General features: G+C 56.9%; 2 protein-coding genes across 8 annotated transcripts in view; one reads left to right on the top strand and one right to left on the bottom strand.

Moving 5' to 3' along the window:
- PPP2R1B (protein phosphatase 2 scaffold subunit Abeta) overlaps window positions 1-12,788 on the top strand; it is a 55,803-nt gene that overhangs the window by 23,726 nt on the left and 19,289 nt on the right. For 2 of the 6 annotated variants that reach the window (XM_035008910.1, XM_035008911.1), the window contains exon 15: window positions 883-1,004. In XM_035008910.1, coding sequence (XP_034864801.1) covers window positions 883-1,004 — 122 coding nt within the window. Of the gene's footprint in view, window positions 1-882; window positions 1,731-8,256; window positions 8,351-8,830; window positions 8,835-9,028; window positions 9,122-12,788 lie in introns of those variants that run through there. The other 4 variants (XM_035008914.1, XM_035008915.1, XM_035008913.1 and 1 more) reach the window with 4 other exon arrangements.
- The window catches only part of SIK2 (salt inducible kinase 2), a 126,190-nt gene continuing 119,886 nt past the window's right edge, over window positions 6,485-12,788 (bottom strand). Inside the window, exon 15 of one of the 2 annotated variants that reach the window (XM_035008908.1) lies at window positions 6,485-10,347. In XM_035008908.1, the coding sequence (XP_034864799.1) occupies window positions 10,323-10,347 (25 nt within the window). In that variant the 3' untranslated portion in view covers window positions 6,485-10,322. Of the gene's footprint in view, window positions 12,382-12,788 lie in introns of both variants that reach the window. The other variant, XM_035008906.1, reaches the window with a different exon arrangement.

Raw genomic sequence — 12,788 nt, 5'->3', positions numbered from 1 at the left:
AGCCAGTGCAAAAGCTACGACAATGCTTTCTTGGTGCGGTTGTGTGGATTAGTCACTGTGTTGCCAAGGAGTTGAAGATCTGGTGCTTGCTTGCAGAAACCACACTGACTGCATCCCCGCCCCGGGGATGGAGGGCGGGGCAGCCAAACTCGCTGGGTGCTTTTGTCCTGCCTTTTAAGTCGCTCTGACACATGATTTTCCTCCCAGTGCTCTTCTCTTGGAGCTTCTTCTCTCCTCTGCTTAGACACCTGGACGGGGAGGGAGCGGTGTCCTCACTTTAAGGACTAAGTGACGGTGGTCTGCGGCTCCGTGATGGTCTCCCTCTGATTTGCATGCCTGCCTCCATCCGTGTCCTTGCCCCTCTTTCCTGGTCACTCACGTGTTTCCAGTCCCCGTATCTGCAGTGGTTTCACTGTTTGCCACTTGCCTCCGTGAACCTGCTGTTGCCAGAAAGTTACATAATGTTCAGTTGAGATGGAAATCTGGAGAATGAAGAGTTTAATTACTCATTGGGTAGAAAAGCCAGGTCGTTTCTTTCTCCAGAGTTCTCTGAAACTGGTGTGACCAGTGCTGGAAGGAGCCGGGTCTTTCCCGCCCGGTTGGGGCTCTGCAGGCAGGCAGTGACCGAGATGGGGAGCACCCTGCTGGCCCCGGAAGGCCCAGGGCGGTGGCACTTTCCATGGCGCTTGAGGGAAAGGCACCTTCAGGAAGGTTCTGGGGTGAGCCAGCTTTCTCTGCCCGGGACCCACGTGCTTGTAGGTTCCTGTGCTCCCCCCATGGCGGTACCGGAGCAGGGGGGCGTCCTGGCTGGGAAGCGCAGGTGGGCTCGGGAGGGGGCCGCGCTGGTCGGGGGACGTTACCGGTACTGCTGTCTGTCTCCAGCGGTGGCCCAAAGGCTGAGGAAGCTAGATTGTCCCGCGAAGGCCAGTGAGGAGCCCAGCGCTCGGGGGGCTGACAAGAACCACTTCCTGCGACCCAGAGGGCCTGGAGAGGACACCGGGAAGGTGAGTGCCGCTGACGCCTGGGTCCTCCCCGTCTCGGGCTGCTGCGCGGTGGAGAGTGGTCCCTGGGGCGTGGTGCGCCGGCAGGCGAGGCCCGGGAGCGGTACCTCTGTCGGCGACGGCAAGGTCACGCGGGGCCGGGGGCGGCTGGTGAGGGGTCACCTATAGGAACAGGTCGTTTGCACTTACTTCAGAGACTACAGACCGTTCTCACTTGCTGCAGCTCCGCTCAGGTAGCCCTGTCCGCCCAAGGACAAAACCATTTCTGTCACTTACACCGTGTAATGGCTGAGGCCCCATTTGATGCCCCTCTGGAGAAGGTGTGCAGAGGGTTCGAACTTGAGAGTAATTGTTGGTTCATTGAAGCTGGTGCCGGCCACGGCCCTGCGGCCGTTAGGAGGGTGGTCTGTGGCTCTGTGGCGTACAGCTACAGTTGACTCTTGAACAACACAGGGGTTGGGGCATTGGCCACCCTCCCGTCCCCGCACAGTTGAACACCCACATAGAACTTCGGACTCCCCCAAACTTAAGTACTGCCAGCTTGTTGACTAGCGGCCTTCCCGACAACATGAACAGTCGATGAACACATATTTTGTGTGGCACGTGTATTCTGTATTGTGTTCTTACAATGAAGTCAGCTCGAGAGAAGAGCATGATTAAGAAAGTCATAAGGAAGGGGCGCCTGGGTGGCTCAGTTGGTTAAGCGACTGCCTTCAGCTCGGGTCATGATCCCAGAGTCCTGGGATCGAGTCCCACATCGGGCTCCTGGCTCAGCGGGGAGCCTGCTTCTCCCTCTCCCACTCCCCCTGCTTGTGTTCCCTCTCTCGCTGTGTCTCTCTCTGTCAAATAAATAAATAAAATCTTAAAAAAAAAAAAAAAAGTCATAAGGAAGAGAAACACGTTCATAGTACTGCATTTACGGGAAAAATCTGCATGTAATGGCCCCACGCAGCTCAGGCCCATGTTGCGTCAGCGTCCGCTACATCCAGAAGAGCAGCGCCCAGGCCCTCAGCTGCCTCGTGTGGATGTCAGGCTGCATTTCGTGGACTTGGCCGACGCTGGCATTCTCGTACCTGCTCGAGTGGGTCTGCTTGGTGAAGATTCTAGCACTGAAGAGCTTGCCTGCTAAAGCTTCGTGGCTTTTCCTTCATTTTATGTAAACCGAGGCCATGAGAACTTTTTCCTGTTGTCCAGGCCCCAAACTGCAGTCTTTCATCTGAGAATGTTCTCCCGCCCAGTGGGGCTGCGCTCTCTTATCCCAGGGCCTGAGCCGCCAGCGAGTCCGGTGTGGGCCACCGCCGCGGGAAGCGTTGGGTGACAAGGTTGCTCACAGCCGCTCACGGTGGCCTCTGGGCCTCGACCCAGGCCTGAGCCGCCAGCCCTTTGGGTTTCACACGACGTGGCCTTTGGGGAGATACCTTCACCGGAGGAGCATGAGTAAGAGTTACGTGTTTTTAGGCCTAAACCACACCCTTGCCTGGGAAGAAAGGTGTGTTTTCCTGCAAATTCAGGGTCAGCTGGCCGTGTCATTAAGTGCACCGTCTGCCTCTGACCTGAGCACGGGACGGTTGAGGTGACCCGCCCGTGGCGGACTTGCTGGGCTCCGCGGGCCGCCCCGGGACGGCTGCGAGCGGTGCAGACAGTGATTACGGCCAGTCCTCAGGCCTTGGGCTTGCCAACCGCGGGCAGACACTTGTCACGCACTTGGCAGCATCACCCTCCTCTTCACTTCCCCGGACGGCGGGCGCTGGGAGCTCCATTTTTCAGGTGGTTGTGAACCTCCCCTCGCCAGTCCTCTTCTACTTGGGGGTCTCCCGGCCGTGCTAGGCCTCTGAGGCTGCAGATCATTTTACCCAGAAAAGCCCCTGCCCCGTGACTCAGGGAGCCTTGCCTGCCTGTCTCCCCGAAGGAAAATGCCCCGAGGGTGAGATGGGAGGGAATGGAGCGTTGCCAGGCAGAGCCCTGCGTGTCGGGGCGGCAGCCAAGTGAGCGAGCCAGGAAGTCCTCCACTGCAAACCAGAAACCATTCTTAACCCCGCACGCGCTGTCCGTGCACACTGGCCCGTCGGGCCGAAGGGCCGACGGCAGGCCTGGACCGGTCAGTGCTGGGGCCCCGCGGGAGCCGTCGGGCACCCTGGGGCTCGGGCCCGCCACTCGGTCCGGGAGAGAACAGCCCGAGGCGAGAGCCTGGGAGCCTGCAGAGCAGTCTGTGCCCACGAGGCCGCCTGCCCCCCGCCCCCACCCCTGCAGGACCTGCCGGGAGCAGTGGCTGCCTCCGTGCGCCCTGCCCGACCCCGGGCACTGCAGCGGGTGAGGCCGCCCTCCGGACGGTCTGCCGGGCCGCGGTGGCCCTCTGATGCCGGAGCTGCCCACGGGCCTCTGTCAGGCGAGGGTTAACAGAGGATTTGTTTGTTGAATCACAAAGTGGCTGTCACATGATTTTAATCAAAACACCATTTCCCTGACAACAGTGATGTCAGTCTTGTTATTGCAGGAAGGAGCAGCTGTGAGGGACATTCAGTCTCCATGCGAGCCCAGGTTTGGAGACTAAAATCAAGTGAAGCATCCATAAACAATGGTTGCAGGCGCTGACGTCCCGAATGGTCCCTCTTCCTCCGCTCCCTTCTGTCGGGCCGTCCGTCCTGCGCAGACACCGGCCTGCGCCGAGTCGCCTCTCCTTTCTGCGCCCGCGGCTGCTTCCGTCCTTTTTCTTTTTGTTTTTTCCAGTTTTCCTTATTTTCCCCGAACTCCCGAGTCATTCGGGCCCCTAGGCTCTCCGGCCTCTGCCTCTGGCATCTGTCTGTCCTAGTGCTCTCACACGGCGCTTGCGGTGACAGGCAGTTCCCGCTAGCGCCCCCCTCCCCCAAGTCCCACAGCTCCGGGGCCAGCTTCCTCGCCCATCCTTGCCCCCCGCCACTCCCTCCCCGCTGCTGAGAGTCAGTTGGGGGGCCTTGGGGGCCATTTGAGGAGCTTGGCTCTGGGTACCTGGAGGGAAGAGGCCCAGAAAGGCTGCAGGAGGCCTGAGTGCTGAGGACAGACAGCAGGGACCGGAGCCCAGGGAGGCCAGGTGGAGCCGTGCCCTTGGGCTCTGGCTTCCTCTTGGCTCCGTCTCCACTGTGGGGCTTTGGGGACCGAGAAAGATCCCCAGGCCCTCCAACCCTTTGCCCGGGTGCTTGACCTGGAAGGTGGAGGTTGGTGACACAAGCCGCCTTCTGGGTGGGACGTGGCTTCTCGTGGATGCTCTGCCGTTGGTGGTACCCGTGGCTGGCGCTGCCCAGAACTCAAGACTGAGAATGAAGGAAGCCAGGGCAGAGTTCGGGGTCCTCAGCCTGTGGCAGGTGCTCGGGATTGGGCAGCCGCCCTTGACTCTGTGCAGAGATCCCATCGGGGTCACACAGCTGTGGTCTGAGTCCAGCGGTGGGGTCAGGAGTTAAGTGAAAGCAAGGCAGGCAGAGCTGAGAGTGTGACGAGCCGTCGGGGGGAGCTGGGAATCTCCTTGGGGCTTTCTGCTTGGAGGGCAGCACCAGGCCAGGCCGCCCTTCAGCCTCACAGGAGACCTGGGAGTTGTCAGCGGGGGCGTGCCCCCAAGTTAGCACTGGGGACAATGAGCCTTTGCTGGGATGTGCTCAGGTGCGTGGCAGGGCTGGGAGGGGTGCCAGGGCCCAGAACGGGTCAGAGGGGCCTTACTGCCCCCCCACCCCCCCGCTGTCCCTGGAAGGGAATGGGTAGGCCCCACTCTGCCTGGAGGACCTTTCAGGCCTGGGTGGCTGCTCTGGGCGGTGGAGGGGGCGCGGCGGGCTGGGGGAAGCTGGGCCCCGTTCTCCTGGCCAGGCCCTTGCATCCCTGGGCCTCCTCCAGCTACCTGCTTGCCCTTTGGCCCTCTGCTGGCGCAGGGATCCTGCTAAACATTTGGGTTTCTCTGGTGACTGGAGGGCAGTTCTTGGGCCTCCCACTGAAGAATCAACGGAGGCTGTGAGCTCAGGGTCCTCTGCCTGGCGTGCTTCTGGGAGAGGCCTTGGGGGCTCCTCTCCATTCAGCTGTGCCCCTCTCCCAGTTACGCGGGTGGCCCTGGCATGGTAACGGACTGACTTCTGAGGGTCACCGTTCTCATTCTGGCCCCTTCTCAGCATCTCAGGCCCCATTATTCCCTCCTTGTCTTTGGGGAGTCAGGAGAGACTGAGTCAAACTCTCAAAGCTTCCCTGAGGGGGAGGGGGAGTGGATTCTCCCTTCGAGAAGGAGCAGGTAGCCAGGAGCAGAGACTTGGGGTGCGGGGCCTACTGCGCCTGGACCGGCAGCAACAGAGGCCAGCTGGGGAGTTGGCTGGAGACACCGTGTCCCTCTGGAAGTGGGGGCAAGTTTGGGCCCTGCTTGGCCCGGCAGAGGCCCGGGGTCTGGGGCTCAGTTCTCCGTGGCCCCCTCCTCCTCTCCCTGGGCCAAGCCCCTGGCTCATCGAGGCCACAGAAAGGAAGGATGTGCTAGGGAATGTAGCTCAGGGGCCCGACTGGCTAGCTTTGGCCAGGCTCTTCTGACAGGTCTGGTATTTTGGCCTGTACCCTGGGGTTGTTTTTGGCAACACAAAAATGGAGAAATTTGGTGGGAAAGGGAAAAGTCCGTAGAACATCATTACTGAAGTTGAGTGCTTTCCTTAAAAAAAGAGGCAGTTGAAACTCAGTTCTTGGGTCACCCAACGGGTCCCAGTCTTTTGGGGGCAGGACTGAGCACCTGTGTGTGGTGCTGGGCAGCGCAGGTCAGTGCTGAGGGCTCTGCTCATTCCTGCCCTTGACCACCCCCTGCGCCAGCAGACGATCCCTGTCTGGGAGCGGTCTCGGTTCTATAGCATCAGCTCAACCGGAATGGTCTGAGTGGAACCAGATCTCCGTTGAACTCGCGGCCAGAAAGCAGGGTTTCATACTGCCCTTCCCCTCAGGGTCTGGCACTAGGACAAGTCCGAACGTCTGAGAGCGGCCTCTCACGCCTCCTGGGTTCTCCAGCCCCCGAGGGCGCCGAGCAGGTGCCTGGCCCCGGGAGGGGGCCGCCGTGTGCGCGCGCTGGGGGAGGGGCGAGGCCTTCCGCAGGCCCTCGGGATGTGCCGTTATGAAGAAGGAGCAGTGTCTTGCTGGCCCCCAGTTCCACCCCTTGCTCTGTAGCTGGCTTGAACTTGGGGAGCCCCTCTTCCTGCTCCGGAGGCCTTAACCGGGCGGACCAGGTCCCTGAGGACACAGCAGCAGGCAGTGCCCGGCCCACGCCTCGTCCGCGTGCAGGCTTGTGCAGCGCCTAACATGCACTCAGGCGATTTCTGAGCAAGGTATCGTTTACCCTGCTGACGTCAATGAGAACATATTATCCACTGTCCTTTTTGTAGCCTGAAATGAGCACCAGGGCTCAGGGAACACAGCCACCTTCCATACTTTAAGGATTCCACTCAGGACCTGATGAGGTAAAGGCCCGGTCTCCTCTGTCTGACATTCATAGCACCAGGCTCTTAGAAAACAAGTTGTTTTTATTTTAATTCAGTTTTAGGTTGGAAACATAAAAACAGTACATTTTCCTTGCAGAACACTGCCCCATGTAAATTACCATTTGGTAACAAAGATCATTTATTAAACTGCATTTTAGGTAATTTTCTAACATTGAGGGACAGGGTCCATTTTGATTTTGTTTTCACATTGGAGCTATTATGATTTGCACTCAAAATACCAAAGCTATCAAACTCACCTTTTCTTAGTAATTAAAAAAAAACCACACGGAAAAAAATAACTACAATCAGATTTTTATCAAAAGTAACTTCCACAAACCAAATATCCAGTAAAGACCACCCTCCTCCTTTCAGAAATAAGCAAATAATCTTGCCCTTTCTACAAAGTGCAAATATCTCAATCACTTTTATTTCTTAAATTACAGTCCCCAAAGAGAAGCAAACCTTTTCTTCTGCTTTTCCCTCCAGAGATTTTGGTGGAGGCAGGTTTCTTTCACCATCAGCAGTGGGAAGGCTTGGCCACTTAGATTTCCTTGACTGCCTGAGCAAACCTTGAACCGGATAGCCCCCCCCCAGCCAGAGGCGGGTCTGAGTTCACTCTACTTGCTCGAGGAACAGAGAATTCCAGTCGGGGGTCCTATTTTTCCAGGATGTTCTTTTGTACTTCTATTTTTATAGTGCCCCTGTACCCACCCACTTCGCCTCTGAGAAGACAGAGTATTCAATCCAAGTATGTGAATTGTTTTATCTCTAGAAGTGTCCAATCGGCACTCATATTTGATGGACCTTGACTGGAGAGAAATGTTACACCCCTCCTGCAGGCCAGGCTCCTTCCTGATTCTTCTCCCAGGGCCTCCTTTCGTGGGGCTGGGTCTGTGGGCCTACGCACCGAGCCAAAGCCCTGCAGGTCGGCCCCTTTGCAGTCAAGGAGGGGTGTGCCCTGCCCCCATAGGCTCCTCTAGGAAATTACTATGTTGTGTCACTGGGAGAAACTAGACCTGTGTGTGGGCCTATCCTTCTGTACCTAACTGGACCCTGCAAGGAGGGCGGTCTGTGCGGTCTGTCTCTTGAGCCGGTTCCTGCACGGTGCCGCCTGGGGGGCACCTCTTCCTCCCCAAAGCCAGGCAGCTGCCAAGGGGAGACTATGGTTGTGGGGACAGAGTCCCAGCCACCCGTGCTTACTTAGGCTGGGGGCTTTGTTGATACAGCTGCTGGCTGGTGAAGAGAGTCAGATGCTAGTGAGGGGAAAGAGCGCCCAGGGAGGAGCCAGGAACCCCCGAGCCGCCCCAGCTCCTCCCGCACGGGCTCTGCCCTCCGTCGGCGCACCTAAACTCCCGCGAGCTTTGGTGTCCTCAGCTGGAAGCAGTGAGGACTGGATGTGTCCCGCTCATTCCACAGAGTCGTCATGAGGCTTAGATTCCTTGTGCAATGTTTGGTGAATTAATGTACAAATACGAGCTGTGGCTCCTTGCAGCCGGGCAGGCTGATGCGGGGCGGGAGCTGAAACGCCCCCCCGCCCCCTGCGCTGCTGCAGTCGGCCCAGAGGGGGGCGCTCTGTGGCCAGTGACCGCCCCCCCGCCGGGCAGGCAGGCCCACAGCACTGAACCTGTCAGAGGGGACACATCTAAAGAATCTGTCCAGTTTCGAAACAGAGGCAGATAGCTGCTCTTGTCTTCCACACACCACTCTGAAGATAAGTTGTTCAAGTTTCCAGAAGTAGCACAGCGATCAAGGACCCCCGCCTGCGCAACGACTCCCACTTACTACCTGTTCTCCAGTTTGTCCCTTTGATGTCTAGGCACACAGAGAGCGAGCGGCTCGGGCGGGCTCCGAGGAGGCAGTAGAGGCGGCCCGGTTACAGACGCGGCCCAGGTAAGGCCCCCGCACGGGCCTCCCACAACTGCTCCCCGGGCCGAGCTGTCTGAGCGCCCTCCGTGTTGCCTCTAGAGGAGGGGGAATGTGGCAGAGAGCTGGAGGATGAATTTCCCTTAAACCGAAGGGGTGCTTAGGTGTAACTGTTGACAGAGGCTTTCGAACGTAACCCAGAGCCCCGCGTGCAGGCCCGCAGCCCCGAGCCACCTGGCGCTGCCTAGCAGAGCATCCCCCCTTCTTGCCGACTCCAGGCGTTCTCCCCTCTTGGGTGCCTCTTCGGGGGCAGAGCTGGGGGGAGGGGGGAGAGGCCCGTAGTTGGCAGGAAGGAGGGGGGCCCGCTCCCCCCCCAACGGCACAGGCCCTCCTTCTCAGATGTGGGGGCAGACCAGTGGCACCCGAGGGACTCCGGAAACAGCTTAAGCGCCTGGCAGGTCTTTACTTCTGAGCAAGAGGCAGAGTCGACTTTCTCCTTCCTGGGAGCAAAGTTTGAAGGGAAGGGGTTTGGTTCCTATCAGAACGGCGTCCTTCAGCGCCCTGTCCTCGTCCTCCCCCATGGGCCGCAGACGGCTGTCTTTAAGTGGATAAGGGCGGGGGGCGGCTGGTCAGCGCGGCTCCCCGGGGACTTCATAAGCGAACACACCCCGTCTCTCGTGGTAACGCGCTCTACTTGCCTTACAGGGACCAGCACATCAGTTGCATGGAAATACTAGAGACACACTGGCCCAACTGGAAATTGCAGAACTAGTGCATTTTTCCCAAAGCGGAGACTAATACCCCTGGATTAAAAAAAGAACATAAAAAATAAAGTACCACACATATTGCACTTTTTGCCGAATGAAATTTTTACCTCCCGTTCATCTCCCCCAAGTCTCTTCAGAGGAGCCTGGTTTACAAGATAATAAAGCGAATGATTACTATACAGTAGTGTAGACACGCTAACGTGAAACAACCGGGAAAGAAAGTCCTTATTTCAAAGTAGCCTCTCATAAAAAGAGCGGTTCGAAGCCGTCTTAGTGTTGTTTTAGTGTGTGGGGAAGCCACTCAGAAGTGGCCGAGGGCGCCGGTCAGGGCACCGAGCCATGGAGGCGATCCCACGGGGCTGGGGGCACACTTGACCGACCGTCACCAGTCTCCTCTCACTAGCTGACATTTCAGTAAAGACGGATCGTTACGGAATTTATTGACTTCTGCTTGAAAGGAGAAAAGCAAATAGCTTACGCCACAGGTCCGGCGGGCGGCTCATGCTCGGCAGCAGGGCCCCCGCACCGGGCCCCTGCGGGGAGCTTCCCCGCGTGCAGCTCTAGGCCCTCCAAGCACCAGCAGCCTCTCCTGCCGCCGTGCGCCGGGCCTGCCTGCAGCCGGCCGCACCGCTCCGAGGGTTCCCGGGCTTGGGGCTCCTGGCTGGGGCGGGAGAGGGGGGCAGGCCTCGGTGTCAGCCTCTAAGTGCCACTCCTGCTGCCCCAGTTTCAGGCTGGAAGGCATTTTAATTTCATAAACATGACAGCGCCTCTGTACTATATCTTGGAAAAATATCCTTTAGTCTACACAAATCAAGCCCTATTTCATAACTGGCTTATTTTGCAAAGACTGAAAACAGATTAGAGATCTTAATGAAAGGATCGCTTAAATGATGTTCTCTATTTCATGAAATCATCAATCCTAAGCATGAGGAGGAATGAACAATCCACAGAAGGAACAGAACTCATTCCTACTGGATTTTCATGAGCTGTTACGTCACAAAAACGACAGTCCTCCATGGGCACCCTCTCTTGCTAACGCCTGGACGCTTCACCCCAGCAGAGCCCGCACAAGGCCTGCTCACATCACCCACGCTGGGAGGGGCTGGGGCACGCTTCTCACCTGCCTGGACACCCACTACAACGAGGAAAGGCAACTTAAAGGTGTTTCTAGATGCAGCATCAGTGTAGTGTCTCTCTTCTTTGTGCTTTGTGATGCTTTGTGCTTAGCGCATTCATCTGCTGATAGGACAAGCCATTCTACAGGACAGAAATGACAGTCTTTGTCAATAACACTGGGTTGTAACATTGGGATGTTGCTGTCCAAGCGAGAGGTTGTTACTTCTAGGTATACGGTTAACTAGCTGGTGCATCTAGCTTTTACTCTGATGAGAGAATTGGGAGGGTTAAGGTTACGTTTTCACTAGTCATAGAACGTGTCTGGCAGATGATCTGCTAGATGGTTAACACATTTGTGGTTTTAAATATTGCTGTAATACTTGAACGTTTCGTTACAAGTCAGAACTTTTAAGGAAATTAAGAATGCGATTCCCACACGGTGGAAAACAAACTCCGAAGTAACTTTGGATTTAGCATTGACATAAATGGAAAACTGTTGGTTTCTACAGAAAAGAAAGAATTAAAGCATGATCTGGGGGAAAAAAGGCACAGCACTACCACTTCACATGGGAGATCAAAGTTCATGTTTCTTGTCCTTGAAGTTCCTAAGCCCTATATGAAACTGTCCAAATTTACAAAGCTCAATAAACTACCAGCAACATAGAGTGTAGAGTCAAAGGAGTTATTCCATTTTAAAAGAGACGCTAGGTCCTCTGGAGACCAACCGCCCCAGACCAGCAGTCTACACCAAAGACTGAGCAGGGACAGCCGTCTTCCCTGGGCCCAGAGCTGCTGCCCCCGAGGGCTCCTCGTGGCTCATCGCCCCCCCCCCGCCCCCCGCCTCTGCTGCGCTGGGTCTCGTGGTTCCACAGGTGACAGCGCTGGAGCCCCGAGTCCACTCTGCACCCCGGGAACCTTCGGAAAAGGGGTGCCACTGCTCCCAGGTGGGGACCACTGCCCGTCTCAGGGGTCAGTGCCAGCTGTGGCTTCGTGACCCCCGAAACAAAGCTCACGTTCCACTTCGTTGCAGTGGTCTTGGGGACAACCTGCAGCTTCAAACTCAGGACTCCATGACCACGCACAATTTTTCCTTTACTTCCTGTGCATCAAAGTCCATTACATATTCTTGACTTGCCTAACAGAACGTGCTGTTGCTTGGCTTCAGTGAAAAATCTAGTGTTGTGTTGTTCTGCCCACATCTAATGGCACAGTTTTTCCTGCTTCCACCAAGGTTTCCCTCGATAACGAATTAGCGTCGTTCTACAGAAAACCTAGGGCTGCATGTCTTCTTACAAAAACATCTGTCAGTCCTCCCACGAGAGCTGGCTCCACTTGACGTAAGGGCATGAGCCTCAGCTACCACTACACTCCGGCACTTGCCCCAGAAGACGGTGGTGGGACAGAGCCAGGAGGAAGCGACATGTGCCTGGCCAGGCCCTCTGATTCCAGTTGGGCAACTTAACTTTTTCTCCAGTTGGGAGAGGGCAGGAAAATAAGCTTTAAATTTAAAAGGCTGGAATAAAAATAGAAACAGACATTCTTCCTTCACTCGACCCGCCTCACTTCCTGTGCTGAGGTTAATTTACCAGGACGTAGCCACTGTGCTGTGGGTCCACAGCCTCCAGCATCTCACAATCGAAGAGTCCGGGGAACTCTGAGAGGGCTAGAGGGTCGTAGCTGGAGGGGGCCTCCTGCAGTCCTGAGCTCCGGGGACAGTCCTGTGCTGCTAGGCTGCTCTGCGGGGCTCCATCCATGGGGTACTGGCAGGGAGGGGGGTAGTCTGGCTCCGGGGAGGCAGCCCCTGACAGCTCGCAAGTCTGATAGGAGAACGGTAAGGGGGTTGGGGCGGCTCCTGCCTGTTGCGCAGGGGGCGGCGGCGGGGGCGGTGGAGGAGCCCGGGGATGGGGCGCAGAGGGCAGGGGCTGCAGCCGCATCTCCTGGTACTGGCTGAGGAAGGGGCTGTACTGCATTTGCTCGGAAGCGGGCTCCAGGACGGGGCTCAGGGGCTGGGGCAGGCTGAAAGGCGGGGGCTGCGGGGACGGCGTGGCTGTCTCCTGGCGGGGCAGGGGCAGCTGCTGACTCGGCGGCGGGTACGAGCTCTCTGCTATCTGCATCTGATTAAAGTACGCCTGCAGCTGAGACTGTTTCTGGAGAAAGAGTCGCTTCTGTTGGAGTCTAAATTGGCAATAGCAAAAGAAAGAATTTCAAATCTTCCTCAGTGATGGCAATTTTATATAAATCCAGGGTCAGTCCTCCCACTTCTCTTTTCCGCAGAAAACAAAAAACAACCCCCCCCCCCAAAACGGGGGTAGGAACCAGCTGTGTCTGGTTTCGTAGCCCTGACATTTGTCCCCCAATTCTGACGGATCCCTCAGTGCCACACTGAACACTAATTCATTTTCTCTAAGACCGAGTTTTTCTCCCTATGAAGTGAGAGGCTGATTTCCCATCTGGAGTGTTTTAAAGTGGGGTAATGCCTGGCCTCTGGGGGTGGCTTAGGGTAATTCTACATTGGCCAAGCTGCTTCTCCTAGTGAGGTGTGAGAACACGAATTACTGCAAGAGATGACGGAGGCCCTCTCT

Source organism: Mirounga leonina, unplaced genomic scaffold (assembly GCF_011800145.1).
Source record: "Mirounga leonina isolate KUSES-001 unplaced genomic scaffold, KU_Mleo_1.0 Mir_153, whole genome shotgun sequence".
Classification (NCBI taxonomy): domain Eukaryota; kingdom Metazoa; phylum Chordata; class Mammalia; order Carnivora; family Phocidae; genus Mirounga; species Mirounga leonina.
This window is presented reverse-complemented; position numbering and strand designations above follow the sequence as displayed.